The following is a 15030-nucleotide window of genomic DNA, read 5'->3' as shown; positions in this document are numbered from 1 at the left end:
TGATCTGGCTTGGATACCGTGCGCCGAAGCGTCGTGTCAATGACTTTCGGGAGTATATACGAAATTTTTGACCGTCCGGCTAAACTGCCACCTGATGGGACACAGGAGGGCCCTTGAATATTGGGTACTGTCTTTATTCTTACCTAGAGTAGCCTAGATTTGTACATGTAGCTTGGTATATTGTGATTAGTACAGCACCCATCAGCTGTTGATGCTTGGGGCCCGTGCGCCGAAACAGCAGGCTTGAATGTTACATTGATACTCCAACCACAGAACAACCAGAAATATAAATATAGAGAATATTGAGACCATGCTTGTCCCTATCCCTGAATATCGGTCATCCGACTGACGGACATTGCAGGCGGAGGGAGGGGGATGGCCCAATCAGTGAGGCTTGTGCGGCGCCTGTCCGGGTCTCCGCCCAGATTCACGCCCGTCACCTCAAGGATCGCAGTTCGCCTGACTTTTTCTTGTCAGCCTCGTTCTCAACCACCCCATTACCCTCTTTTAGCCTTTCCCCATCGCTCCTCACTCCTTGTCCTCTCTCTGGAGCCTTGTGAATGTCTTGTTGGCTTCTGGCCAACAGAAGGTGTCCAAGTGTTGCTCTCAACTCCACTGCTATCGCCGCTGCTTCGCCTTCTGTTTCGGCAACATCGTTGCCCGCCTGGTCCTCTCTCCTTCCTCGCTTTCGATCCTGCGTAAATATCCCCTGGCGTCTCCCCGTTAAATCTCCATCGTTTTCGACCTTAGTGTTCAGCCGCAGCCTCCTCGCGCGTTGGCGACCAACTCCGTCCTTGCTCCGCCGGACATCAGCCGCCGTTGCAACCCCCGATTCTCGTGTTACCAGTCAGACTGCTAGCGCGTCGACTTCCTCACGACTCTCATCAAAAACCGATCCTAAATCCAGTGCGACCGCTTACGCTACAACCACGAACATGAATGGAGACGGCGTCGCGAAGCGCAAGCGGAATTCCATCTCTGCAACGGCGGAGCGGCCAGTGAAGCACCTGAAGCCCGAAAACTCGACGCTCACGCCCGGGGATTCTACCCCGGCCAACGGAACCGTTTATGATGTTCAAGATGAGGACGATCTGGGGCCTTTGATGGCCGTTGGGCCTACGCAGGCAGATTCGCCGGAGTGGCAGGCTACGATTGAGGAGGTAGTGAAGAGTGTCGTCTCTATCCATTTCTGCCAGACTTGCTCGTTCGATACGGAGCTGTCAATGAGCAGTCAAGCTACGGGATTCGTGGTCGATGCTGAGCGCGGATATATCCTTACCAACCGACATGTGGTCTGTCCGGGTCCGTTCTGGGGTTATGTTATCTTTGATAACCACGAGGAGGTAAGTTGGCCGAGGTTCAAAAATGAAGGGAATGTCTGACGGTATAACTAGTGCGATGTCTCTCCGGTATATCGAGACCCAGTCCACGATTTCGGATTACTAAAATTCGATCCCAAAGCGATTCGACACATGAAACTCAGAGAACTCAAGCTCCAGCCCGATGGTGCTCGTGTGGGCTCAGAGATCCGGGTTGTTGGTAATGACGCAGGAGAGAAACTGAGCATTCTATCCGGTGTCATCAGTCGACTTGATCGAAACGCTCCTGAGTACGGCGAAGGCTATAGTGACTTCAACACCAATTACATTCAGGCTGCCGCTGCGGCTAGCGGTGGTAGCTCCGGAAGTCCTGTGGTCAATCTTGCAGGAAATGCCATCGCGCTGCAGGCTGGAGGTCGTGCAGATGGCGCTGCAACCGACTATTTCCTGCCGCTGGACCGACCGCAACGTGCTCTAGAATGCATCCGTCGAGGACAGCTAGTCACCAGAGGTACTATCCAGACCCAATGGATTCTCAAACCTTTTGATGAGTGTCGGCGCCTGGGATTGACTCCCGAATGGGAAACGAAGGTGCGCAAGGCAGCTCCCAACGAAACGAGTATGTTGGTTGCGGAGATCATTCTTCCCGAAGGTCCTGCGGATGGAAAGATTCTGGAGGGCGATGTACTCCTGCAGGTGAATGGAGAACTCCTCACCCGATTTGTTCGATTGGACGACATTTTGGATTCCAGTGTTGGGAAGTCGGTGCGATTGCTGGTGCAGAGAGGCGGTCAAGACATGGAGGTTGAATGCGACATTGGCGACCTGCATGCCATTACGCCCGATCGGTTTGTAACTGTTGCTGGTGGAACGTTCCATAACCTATCCTACCAGCAGTCTCGACTCTATGCCATTGCCACAAAGGGTGTTTACGTGTGTGAAGCAGCGGGCTCCTTCAAACTCGAGAATACCCTTTCAGGATGGTTGATTGATTCCGTGGACAAACGGAAAACCAGAAATTTGGATGAATTTGTGGAAGTAATGAAATCAATCCCGGATCGCTCTCGAGTTGTCATTTCATATCGCCACATTCGCGACTTGCACACACGGGGGACGAGCATTGTGTATATTGACCGACACTGGCATCCAAAGATGCGGTTGGCCGTCCGAAATGACGACAGCGGTCTTTGGGATTTCTCTGACCTCGCGGAACCCGTCAAGGCCTTGACACCGGTTCCAAGGAAGGCTGATTTCATCCAGCTGGACGGCGTAAGCCAACCTGCTGCCGCCGAGATCGTGCGCAGTTTTGTGCGCGTCTCTTGCACGATGCCCTTGAAGCTGGATGGGTTCCCTCAGGCAAAGAAGACTGGGTTTGGACTTGTTGTGGATGCTGATAAGGGCTTGGTGGTGGTGTCGCGTGCCATTGTACCCTACAACCTATGTGACATCAACGTGACCGTGGCAGATTCGATTATTGTTGCGGCCAAAGTCATTTTCCTCCACCCACTGCAAAACTATTGTGTCATTCAATATGACCCTTCCTTGGTGCAAGCCCCAGTCCAAAGCGCAAAGCTCAACACGGAATACATCAAGCAGGGCCAAGACACGATTTTTGTCGGCTTCAACCAGAATTTCCGCATCGTGGTTGCCAAGACTGCCGTTACTGATATCACGACAGTTTCGATCCCCGCTAATGCTTCTGCGCCGCGGTACCGTGCTATCAACTTGGATGCGGTGACTGTCGATACAGGGCTGAGTGGACAGTGTTCGAACGGTGTTTTGGTCGGCGAAGACGGTGTTGTCCAGGCCTTGTGGTTGAATTATCTCGGTGAACGTACACCTAGCTCCCACAAAGACGTCGAATACCACCTCGGATTTGCGACGCCCGCATTGCTGCCCGTTGTGAGCAAGATCCAGCAAGGAGTCTTGCCGAAACTGCGGATCCTAAACATGGAAAGCTATGTGGTGCAGATGAGCCAGGCGCGCATCATGGGAGTCTCAGAGGAATGGATTGAAGAGGTCGCCAAGGCGAACCCGTCCCGACATCAACTGTTTATGGTGCGGAAGGTCGACTGCCCGCCGCCGGATTTCAACTCGTCGGCAGACAGCTTCCAGGAGGGCGATATCATTCTCACTCTGGATGGACAGTTGATCACGCGCGTGTCTGAACTCGACATTATGTACGAGAAGGAAGTGCTCGAGGCACTTATTGTGCGTAACGGGGAAGAAATGCGGATCCAGGTGCCTACCGTGTCGACGGAGGATCTGGAGACCGATCGAGCGGTTGTCTTTTGCGGTGCGGTGCTGCAGAAGCCACACCACGCCGTACGCCAGCAGATTTCGAAGCTGCATAGCGAGATCTATGTCAGCGCACGGGTGTGTCTCCTACTTTTTTTGCTGTCTTTTGCTGTCTGTATATGCTAATAATAAACAAAGAGTCGCGGATCTCCGGCCTACCAATATGGCCTTTCGCCCACCAATTTCGTCACAGCAGTGAACGGAGTGCCGACACCAGATCTCGATCGTTTCGTCGAGGAAGTGAAGAAGATCCCGGATAACACATACTTCCGGATCCGCGCAGTGACATTCGATAACGTCCCTTGGGTAGTTACCATGAAGAAGAACGACCATTACGTATGTTCCTCTTTTTTCTATTTGCTACAGCGAACTAACTGGTGGAATAGTTCCCCATGTCCGAATACATCAAGGACGACACGCAGGAGCTAGGATGGAAGTCAATCTCGCACGACAAAAAAGACAAGGACGGCGTGGATGCGGACGTGGCGAACCTGAACCCCGATGCCATGGACGAGGGATTCGACGGCGGGAGCGATATAGAGCCGGACACTGTATAATATAGATACAACACTCCACCTGGTTCATAGACCGTGTACATTCTGCATGGTAAATACACATAATGACAGTGCAACTACCTGAGTTCTGCTCAAGCTCGTAATTCCAAACGACGATCATGACAAGAGCGTATCTGCGTCTGCGAATTCGCTGGAGGGAACTGCCCAGAGCAGCTGAGCCTTTCGCTGGCGAAAGCATTTGACAGATTAGGCTCTACCTTATTTGATTCGTTTCCAGAACGCTGGGACGATGTCTTGATTCTTGTTCCAATGATGTTAATCAGTTAGGGTTGGACATGGAGGGTCCATGCACTGTGAAGTGGATAAAACCCTTCCCAACCCCCAGGAAAATAACCAATCTCGGTTCAGCATGGAAAAGAGATCAGGGCTCTACGCGCCGCCAAGCCTGGAGTTGTCTTTTGTTCCCAAAATAACGTGCATGCGCTTAACCAACGGCGCGACATTGTGGGTTTGGTCGGCGCTTAGAGCGTCGTCCGTTCAAGGACCTCAGCAGATGTCTGTATGTATTGATGGGGAGGACTTGTCTCATACGGCCGTTCTATTTTATGGATTTAGAAGGGGATTTTATTTATTACTCCTGTTAACTGTAATTATTGGCCTGACTCCTTAATTAGCTGTCGCCCGGGTTCTCGCTCCCACAGCGCCAATTGCTAGGAGTCGGCGTTTAGCAGAAATAACCTTGGACAGACTAACTAAACTAAAATGTGCCCAGCTGCAGGGGACCAGATAGACACTGTTTCAGGTCTCAGTGAGCCTTCCCAAGTACGAATCAGCTTAAACGACTGGAATTGCAGCGCAGAGTTCAGCGGCTAGATATGTACATAGATACATAGTAGTGCATCCCGTCCTGGCGCTGTGTTTTCCTCTCTCTTTTTCCTTTTCTTTTCCGATTCGTATTTTTTTTTTTTCTAGAAAAAAATCACATCAGCACCATGAGTAGGACAATACTTCAAACGGCGACGATGACGGGCGATTCCTTCAAAGAGGCCGTGCCGGATCGGCATACCCAGCCTGGTCTGGAGGCTGTATTTCTGCAGGGTCCTGGGTTTGGATATCCTGCGCAAAATGGGTATGGGCATGGGCAGGGACATGGACATGGACACACTGGACCGCCTGTGCAGCAGGGAATCGGGAAGAAGAAGTTTTTCATCCTGTGGGTTGCGCTGGGGGTGCTTGTTGCGGCGGTCATTGGGCTTTCGGTTGGATTGGGGGTTGGATTGGTGAAGAAGGGTGGTATGTTTCTTTTTTGATTAAGTTCATATTGATATTCAAAGTTGCTGATTGATTGAATAGGAACGGAGTCAGAGTCAGCATCCCAGTCCTCTCCTACAAGCACAGACAACGGCAACGACAACGACAACGACATATCATCAAATAACGCAACATCACCAGAAACATCATCATCATCTTCATCTTCATCATCACCCTCATCCTCACCAACAACAACCCCAACAGCAACATACACCTCCCCCTTCGACACAGACGCCGGCGCAGACGCCACAATAACCCTATCCGGAGTCCAAGCAACGCCCAACCCGTCTCCAACCTCCATCTGCCCAACAGCCAACAACACAGTCATAGTCCATATCCCGGGGCCCAAGCGGTACCGGATATTCTGCGACTCTGATTTCGGGGGCAGTGGGAAGAAGGACCTTGCGTCGGTGGTGCTCGGCTCGTTTGACGCGTGCCTGGGGCTGTGCAATGCGATGAATTATTTCCAGGAGCGCGAGGATGTGGGCTGCACTTATAATGTTGAGGGGACGGGGGAGCAGACGCCTGGGACTTGTTGGTGTCTTGGGGGTTCGTTGAAGGTTGTGACGAATGTGGGGAATGAGGTTGCGATACCGATTGATTAATTATTATTATGCTTTATGATTTATGTAGCGTTTAGAGAGATCTTTATTTTAAGTAGTTATATACTAGGTATAAAAGGTTTAATTCTTAATACTAAAGTAATATTAGAAGGTTTTTTTTAGATAGCATGAAGTAATATATAGTTATAGGAGTGCTATAGAGTAAGAAAAAATATCTGGATAGTCCTTCGTGGAATATTAATACCGAGGCCTTTGCTAATAGATGCTTGGTTGGTAATGGATGGTTCTTGACAAAGAGTTGTAGTAAACAGGCAGAATATCATGACCCCCCTCGCTCTTTCCTCAACAGTATTCACTTTGGACAGATTCCTGCTTAGAACTCTTAGTCACACCTCGATAAACACCGCAGCTCATAGGGGTGTCAGACTGGACACATGCAATAAAAAGCAAAACACCCTTACTAAGAAAGGGTGCCCTTTTTAGTCAAGTGGTAAATTCCACAAAGTTCTTGCGTGATTTGGTGTCGACGCTATCTCAAGACTTGTGGTCCATGATATTGGCTTCATTTACAGCAACTGCCCAGTGACTTATCAATTATTTACACTTTCTTCGGAATCTAATCATTCTACAGTCCACTATGTCAGCCAGCACCCCTCTATCCCATAAAGATTACACGGTCGGATGGATATGCGCCTTGCCGCTCGAGATGGCGGCTGCGAAGCTGATGTTGGATACAATACACCCGCCTCTACCCCTCCCGCCAACAGATCAGAATACGTACATTCTGGGAAATATTAGAGAGCACAATATAGTTATTGCCTGTTTACCAAGCGGCGCATATGGCACAACGTCAGCTGCAACAGTGGCGATGCAGTTATTATCCAGCTTCCACTCCATCCGGTTTGGCCTCATGGTTGGTATAGGCGGAGGGGTACCAAGCAGCGATGCAGACATTCGACTGGGCGATATCGTCGTGAGCGAGCCAACAGGCACTTTTGGAGGTGTGATACAATATGATATGGGTAAATCCTTGAGCGGCGGTCAGTTCCAGCGTACAGGGATGCTCAACAGGCCGCCAAAGGTTCTGCTGACTGCGCTCGCCACACTCAAAGCGCATCACCTCACAGAAGAGAGTCAGATTCTTACATTTATCGCTAATATCGAAGCCAAGGCACCTCACGGAGCTGCGAATTTCGTCCGACCAAGCCACGCGGACTGTTTATACCAGGTGGAATACGAGCATGGAGGATCGAATGACTGTTCTGGTTGTGATCGGTCCAGACTTGTTTCAAGACCTTCACGGGGTCATGATGAACCTGTCATTCACTATGGACTGATTGCATCTGCAAATCAGGTAGTTAAATATGGCAGGCATCGAGACCAGCTGGCGGAAGACTTGGAGGTTTACTGCGTGGAGATGGAGGCTGCAGGGCTCATGAACGACTTTCCCTGTATAGTCATTCGGGGAATTTGTGACTATGCTGACTCTCATAAGAACAAGGACTGGCAAGGATACGCAGCAGCGGTGGCAGCGGCCTATGCTAGAGAGCTTCTTTTGGTGGTTCCAATCAATCATATTGAAAATACTCCAACAGCGCAAGAAGCTTTGGCAAATGCTGGTAAGAGCCTCTAATCCATATCTATAGACCTCTTATATATTTTGAATCCATTTCTAAACATTTTTTTTCGCGTAGCACCCTGCTTTGATGTCCCTTTCGACTTAGCCACGGTGCCCGTGATTCAAGATTTCTTGGGACGGCAAGACGAGTTAGAGCACTTATGGGACTATTTACAACCAGCAATTCCCCAGTCCCAGAAAGTTGCTGTGCTTCATGGGCTCGGCGGTATAGGGAAAACACAGCTCGCAATTCGCTTCGCGCGTGATCACAAGAAGGACTTTAGTGCTGTCCTTTGGCTAAGTGGCAAGGATGAAGGCACGCTCTTACAATCTTTGAGCTCAGTATTACCCCGATTACCAGGAGAGTCCTGCGATAATAAGGCGGTAAATGATGAGGAAGTGGAAAAAAGAGCTAGGAAAGTGTTGAAGTGGCTGTCAGCAGAGGGAAATTCACGGTGGTTAATCATTTTTGACAATTTCGATCAATATTCTCCCATCGACAGCGATGTTGACGATGGATATGACATCGCCCAGTTCTTCCCCACGGCAGATCACGGCTCTATTCTTATTACTTCTCGGCTACACGGTTTGACGGAGCTTGGGAAGTCTTTTCCAGTCCACAAACTTGAGTTTAAGGATGCAATTCAACTGCTCCTGCAAAGCAGCGGTCTGTCGGTAGATAATACCACGGAAGACCTTGATAGCAATCTAGGTAGGGAAACACTTGATACATAAGCCTTACGTTTAATTCTAATATTTATAGATTACGTTGCCCTCGCCGACTGCCTGGATGGACTGCCGCTAGCAATTGTCATCGCTGGAGCATTCATGCGCGAAACCGGAACGAGCGTTGAAGAATATTTACAGCTCTATAAAGATTCATGGGCAGACTTGCAGTCTTGTTCCAGGCCCACACGCCACTACCAACAAGGAAACATACTAGAGACATGGATGATCACGTATAAGGAAATCCAGGAAAGTGAGCCAGAAGCTGCAATGCTGCTGCTCTTACTTGCCTGCTATAATAACCGGGATATCTGGTTCGAATTGATTCAGCACGGCTTGAATTGCACCGACCTGCCAGACTGGTTTGGCATGTCAGTCTGCAGCAAACTATATTTCAAGACAGAGATCAAGATACTAGTTGGGTTTTCCCTTGTTGAGACAAATCAAAAGGAGGGCAGTTATACATTACATCCAGTGGTACAGGACTGGTGCCTTTACATGGCCGAGTCAGACAAACATACAGCTCAGCTATATGGACTGGCGCTGGTCTCGGTTGGGTCTATGATCCCGGCCCCGAACAACCGAGACTATGCAAGGCTTCAGCGGCGGTTACTTCCACATGCAAACCATCTGCTTCGCACGAAGAGGTACTGGCCAGACGAAGGAATTGATGTGTGGAAAGTTTTAGCCAGCTTAGGGAACCTCTATCAGACTTTGGGCAAGCTAAAAGAGGCAGAATGGATGTATCAGCAAGCACTGGCAGGCTTTGAGAAGATCCTGGGTCGGGACCATGCATCTACCCTTGATACAGTCAACAATCTTGGTGTTCTCTACTGGGTCCAGGGTAAGTTAAAAGAGGCGGAGGAAATGTATCAGCAAGTACTTGAAGCTTCTGAGAAGACACTGGGCCCAGATCATACATCTACTATTCTGGCATTCAATAATCTTGGTCTTCTCTATAGAGATCAGGGCAAGCTGGAAGAGGCGGAGAAGATGCATCAGCAAGCACTAGCAGGCTATACGAAAGTGCTCGGTCCACATCACCCATCCACTATCACAATAGTCAGCAGTCTTGGGAATCTTTACAGATATCAGGGCAAGCTAAAAGATGCAGAAGATACGCATCAGCAAGCACTGGCAGGCTTTAAAAAGGAACTGGGTCCAGATCATACATCCGTCCTTGAGTCAATTCATAGCCTTGGTACTATCTACATGGATCAGGGCATGCTAAAAGAAGCAGAAGAGATGTTTCAGCAAGCACTGGCAGGCTTTGAGAAGGCACTGGGTCTAGATCATATATCTACCCTTGGTGCAGTCAACAATCTGGGTCTTCTCTACTGGGCCCAGGGCAGGCTGAAAGAGGCAGAGAAGATGCTCCAGCGAGCGTTGACAGGTTATAGAAAGGCACTGGGTCCTGAACATTCTAACACACAAACAGCGGCTAATTATCTGGCCTCTCTTGCTACCTTTGTCGCTAAAGCAGGCAATACTCCTTTGACACCACCCACCATCCTCCCGGCAGCTCAGGTAGTCCAGCTAGTCCAGGCAGCCCGGGAATTAGACCTCAATCGCCGCCACAGCTCTGTACCCGAAAGCCCACAGTAAAGAGACATTCTATATAGAATTTTCCGCAGAAATCAGATTTTGGTTTATTTATTTTATTTTATTTTATTTGTTTGTTGCCTGTATTATAGCGATTGGCGTCAGGTCTTATCTAATGACAGCCATATCTGATATGTATATGCATGTACATCGTTGATGCGAGACTGGATTAGAGCTTAATTTATATAATTATACGTTATTCCAATTCAGCACGGCCTTGACCACGGATCCGTCGTCCAGTCCGGCCAGTGCTTGTTTGAATTCGTGTGCCTGCTCGTGTCAGTCTATATATAGAACTCTGGTAGTGGCCAACGCACCTCGAAGTATGTGACTAGTTTCTCAATTGGAAAGCGGCCTTCCCGGTACCACTGGACTATGGTTGCGATTGCCTAGAGATTGTCAGCAGTGTACGAGTAAGTAGGACGTCGTGGACGTACATCCTTAGGAACACAGTCCCCCTCAAGACACCCGATCACAGATCGACCAGTCTGCGCCATTAGCTCAAGTCCATCCCATCGTCGAGGTAGCTAGACATACATTTATATGCTGTATCGCGTTTACACTCAACTCATACTGCATCGGCGGGACACCAATCAGGACGAGTTTCCCCCCTTTCCGGAGAGCCCTGAGCCCATCTTCAATGATGGCCGGCGTGCCCGTCGTGTCGATAACGCAGTCGACGCCGTTGGGAAACATGCCGCAGATCGCCTTGTGCATGTTGAACCCCACCGGCGAGGTATCGATGGTATGTGTAGCGCCGAGCTGTTTCGCGAGCTGCAGCCGGCTGGAGATCCGGTCGACGCCGATGATCGTTTTGATTTTGCGGATGTTTGCAGTCTACACAATTAGCCGCTGTTGCCTAGTATCCTGGTATGCAGACGGAGTGAATACCATCAGAGCAGCCAATCCCACACTCCCCATCCCCGAAACAACAAGCACGCTGTTCTCACCCACCTGGGCAATGTTATCGATCGCGCCCATCCCCGTCTGGAACCCACAGCCTAATGGCGCAAAGAGCCTCATCTCCTCTTCATTCCGCACCAGGCCCTTGGCATTAACGACACTCGCCTTGTCGACGATACTATACCGACAGAAACTCGACTGCCCAAAGAAGCGCGAGTATATCTCCTCCTCCTTCTTGTCCCCCGCAGCCGGCGCAGAATTCACATGTCCTTTCCGCCCGATGTAGTTCTCCATCGCAAACGAGTGGCAGTATGACGGGTGTTTCTCGGCGCATTGGTCGCACGCACCGCAGGAGTAGAAGGAAAGAAGGACGGGATCGCCGCTTTGCACGGTTGTTACGTTTTTGCCAACTTTGCGCGCGTATCCGGAGCCTTTGTTTCCAACATTACCCAACATTAGCATTGTTACGATCCGGTAGATATATAGGAAAGGTAGGAAGAGTATACCCTCATGCCCCATAACCTTGGGATACTGAATGCCAAACTGCCCGCTGGGAACAGCAGAGAGCACGATATCGGTGTGGCAGACGCCCGAGGCGATAATCTCCACCAGCACCTCGTCGTCACCAGGCTCTTCGCACACGGTGACATCCTCCAGGGCCCAGCTGAGCGCGGTGAAGCGGGGCTCGCGGGCGACGATAGCTTTGGTCACGGCCATGAGAGTCAAGATTCAACATGAGGGGGAAAAGAGAAAGAAATAAGACGAAGAACGAGAATAACTTCCAGGAGGGAGAACTAGATTGGGGGTCCAACCCCAGGCGCTATTTGCGGGGCGACAATCCCTTTTTCCCCGCTTGGTGGAGCGGTTGTTGATGGATGATGGATGATTCCAAATCAACGGTGTTATTATGACAAGCTGGATATCCTGATCCAACTGGCTCTGCATGGAACTGGTCAGTTGAAATCTGAAGTGATCCATGAAGTGATCTATGAAGTGATCCAAGAAGTGAACTACGAAGTGATCCAGATATTCCTCTGTTTACATCACGCCGACCGCGGTAACACTCCAACGCCAAAGAAACTAACCCTCAGCCACTATTGCAATAGACGAAAATACATAGAATAGCGAAAGTAAATAGGACAATGTCTCGTAACTACTAACTCTCGTCCTCAATAAATGGACAGGGGCATAAGTAAGAGCATGTACAGAGCATACAGAGCATGACTTCTCCTGATCTCGGCAATCTGATCGCCAATCGACGGACCAGCGACCGCATCGTCGGGTACTCGTGCACGGACGCATCAGCCCCATCAAATCGAATGCAATTGCGCTGTGAGACTTAGCCTCTACTTTATGTGAAACGTCGGCCAGGGTCGGATACTCTTAAGAACCCTTGGCAATGTGAGAGTGCGGGGGGAGACTCCGATTGATAACTAGTCAGTTATGACTGCTTAGGCACGTGCATGGTCTGGACTCTGGAGTTAGTGCAGGCATAGTCCTATCCACGGAGGACGATGCAGATTCGGTAGTTATCTCACTAATAAACAAGTGTTGAGGTCAGCTTTCCTGTCATACCTACATATGGCTCTTTATCCAGAGGTACGAAGTGCGTGTTGCTTGGTAACCCAATAAGGAGATGAGCTTTCGGAGTCCGTCCTGGCCCGGAGATAATGCAGTTAACTCAGTTAACCCAGTTAACTCCAAACCCGGGAATATTATAACTAAGTTAAGACTGTTTGTTCATGGTAATCTCGGAATGGATGACAGTGCGGAACGGCCGATGCGGAAACCCGGAATTATTCCACGCCAGCAATGATACCTACACCGAAATAAGTAAAAGCTGCAGTCGTACAGATCTTATTGCGCTTATAAACACCTCATCTCCCTCTGAAAACATTCAGCTCGCTTTTTGCCTCTTTTTCTCTAAATTGAATGCTGCCCGATTAACCCGCCAACATGTCGTCCCCAGCCCTAACTTCCGTTCCGACCCAACTTTTCATCAACAACCAGGTACCCCTTGACCACCACTCTTGCTTATGGCTTCTAGATATTAATAAATACAGTACGTCGACAGTAACTCACCCGACCGCCTTTCCGTGACAAACCCCTACGACGGCTCTCCAATCCCGCACGCCGCCCACGCCGCAAACAAGCAAGACATCGACGCCGCCGTCGCAGCAGCAACATCCGCCTACAAAACATCCTGGGCCCAGTTCTCCCCTGCCAGAAAACAAGCATGCATGCTAAAGTTCGCGGACCTTGTCGAGCGCGATGCAGAGCGTCTAGCCACACTCGAGTCCCTGCCGACGGGGAAACCGGTCTCCCCAACGATCCAGTTTGATATTGCCCATATGGCCGAGGTTTACAGATGTAATCCCCTGGATGCAATTAATTGACAGAACTGATACTGATATGGATTGGTTGATAGACTACGCCGGCTGGACCGACAAAATCAGCGGCGAGACATTCCCCGAACACAACGGGGTATACAAGATCGTGCGCCACGAACCCCTCGGCGTCTGCGCCGGCATCGCCTCCTGGAACGCAACATTCATGTACATCGGCTGGAAAATCGCCCCTGCCATTGCTGCGGGGAATGCCGTGCGTCCCTTGAACTACTTAACCTAACATCAGTATTAAGATAAATGGTACTAAAAGATATGCAGTTCATCTTCAAACCCTCCGAGAAATCCCCCTTCGGGGCTCTCGCACTGGGCGCTCTCTACGCCGAAGCCGGGTTCCCGGCTGGCCTGGTCCAGATTCTCAACGGGGCAGCGAATACGGGTGCGCTGCTTGCGTCGCATCCTCGGATTGCGAAGATCAGCTTTACTGGTTCTGTGGGTGGGGGCAAGGCGGTGCAGGATCTTGCGACGAAGAGTAATCTGAAGAAGGTGACGCTGGAGCTTGGTGGGAAGAGTCCTGCGATTGTGTTTGATGATGTGGAGATTGAGAAGGCTTTGGGGGGGTATGTTTATCTTTTCCTCTATCTACTGCAAGGTTTGAAGATAGATATTGACGGATATATTAGGGTATGTGGGTTCTTGTTTAACTCGGGCCAGGTCTGTGTTGGTAAGTCCCCATCCCCCAAACCCTAGCTATATCCTCAAGATGAATGGATGATAACAACCCCAGCAACAAGCCGCGTCCTCGTCCAAAACACCATCGCCGAAAAGTTCCTCGCGGGCCTAAAAGCCGCCTTCGCCAACGCCGAAGCCACCCTCGGCTCAAACCCCCTCGACCCCAAAACAATGTACGGCCCCATCGTCGACAAGGCGCAGTTCGACAAGATCATGGCCTACATCGAGATCGGCAAGAAGACCGCAACGCTGCTGACCGGCGGCGGCCAGAAGGGCGAGCAGGGATACTTCATTAAGCCGACTATCTTTGTGAACCCGGACCCGGAAAGCCCCGTTGTGACAGAGGAGATTTTCGGGCCCGTTATGGTTGTCCAGACATTTGGGAGTGAGGAGGAGGCGTTAAGGTTGGCGAACGGCTCGGTTTATGGGCTTGCGGGTTTGTCTCTCCTCTTCTTTTCTGTACTTTTTTTGTTGGAAACGAACTGAGCTAACGCGTGATAGCTTCTGTATATACATCCAATCTCGACCGGGCGTTGAGAGTATCGAGCAATCTTGAGTGCGGTGGTGTTGCTGTGAACTCGCCTTTCCTGCCGCAGGTGAATACGCCGTTTGGGGGGATCAAGTCGAGTGGGCAGGGAAGGGAGTTGGGTAAATATGGCTTGTTGGAGTATACCGAGCCGAAGAGTATCCATATCAAGTATGTATTTTCCTCTTTCATGGTTAAGTTTGTTGGTAAGGTGCTAACAGGCGTGTAGGCTCGATGTACCGAAGTTGTAGAGAATGACATGATATACTTGCTCAGTTTGTATACATATCATACAAGCAATTAAATCAGTGGATGTTTGAAGGTAGTAGATCAGGCCAGTAGACATTTACCATGGACAGACCAATCTCTTGCTGGTTGATAAAGTTTCACCCTTATAAAACAATGGACCGTGGATCATGAGGCCCATTCAAGGTTTTGTTCCTGTCCACTACGTTAATGGTCTGACTTGGACTCTGCTTGCCACTATTGATACGAATCGCGGTGATGACCATGGACCATCTCAGACCCGAGCACAGAGAGCTACCATAATGATCCCATGAGAATGGAATTGG

General features: G+C 50.0%; 5 protein-coding genes across 5 annotated transcripts; 4 read left to right on the top strand and 1 right to left on the bottom strand.

Moving 5' to 3' along the window:
- Positions 1-560: 560 nt before the first annotated feature.
- Positions 561-4174, top strand: APUU_40782A (putative nuclear serine protease HtrA2/Nma111; the record flags this gene model as incomplete). The annotated part of the gene is made up of 4 exons (XM_041703892.1): positions 561-1343; positions 1395-3695; positions 3756-3953; positions 4004-4174. 4 exons carry the CDS (start codon positions 561-563, stop codon positions 4172-4174), a joined length of 3453 nt encoding a protein of 1150 aa, XP_041556532.1.
- Positions 4175-5124: 950 nt separating this feature from the next.
- APUU_40781A (uncharacterized protein) lies at positions 5125-6048 on the top strand (the record flags this gene model as incomplete). The annotated part of the gene is made up of 2 exons (XM_041703891.1): positions 5125-5425; positions 5486-6048. The coding sequence occupies 2 exons, from the start codon at positions 5125-5127 to the stop codon at positions 6046-6048; spliced, it is 864 nt and encodes a 287-aa protein (XP_041556531.1).
- Positions 6049-6643: 595 nt separating this feature from the next.
- On the top strand, positions 6644-9955 carry APUU_40780A (uncharacterized protein; the record flags this gene model as incomplete). Its single annotated transcript, XM_041703890.1, has 3 exons — positions 6644-7625; positions 7701-8336; positions 8388-9955. 3 exons carry the CDS (start codon positions 6644-6646, stop codon positions 9953-9955), a joined length of 3186 nt encoding a protein of 1061 aa, XP_041556530.1.
- Positions 9956-10236: 281 nt separating this feature from the next.
- Positions 10237-11572, bottom strand: APUU_40779S (uncharacterized protein; the record flags this gene model as incomplete). The annotated part of the gene is made up of 5 exons (XM_041703889.1): positions 10237-10341; positions 10390-10440; positions 10490-10789; positions 10907-11286; positions 11362-11572. 5 exons carry the CDS (start codon positions 11570-11572, stop codon positions 10237-10239), a joined length of 1047 nt encoding a protein of 348 aa, XP_041556529.1.
- A 1239-nt stretch (positions 11573-12811) lies between these two features.
- On the top strand, positions 12812-14709 carry APUU_40778A (uncharacterized protein; the record flags this gene model as incomplete). Its single annotated transcript, XM_041703888.1, has 8 exons — positions 12812-12865; positions 12919-13225; positions 13284-13456; positions 13522-13820; positions 13884-13924; positions 13988-14368; positions 14434-14629; positions 14688-14709. 8 exons carry the CDS (start codon positions 12812-12814, stop codon positions 14707-14709), a joined length of 1473 nt encoding a protein of 490 aa, XP_041556528.1.
- Between the last annotated feature and the right edge of the window lie 321 nt (positions 14710-15030).

Source organism: Aspergillus puulaauensis, chromosome 4 (genome assembly GCF_016861865.1).
Source record: "Aspergillus puulaauensis MK2 DNA, chromosome 4, nearly complete sequence".
Taxonomy (NCBI): domain Eukaryota; kingdom Fungi; phylum Ascomycota; class Eurotiomycetes; order Eurotiales; family Aspergillaceae; genus Aspergillus; species Aspergillus puulaauensis.
This window is presented reverse-complemented; position numbering and strand designations above follow the sequence as displayed.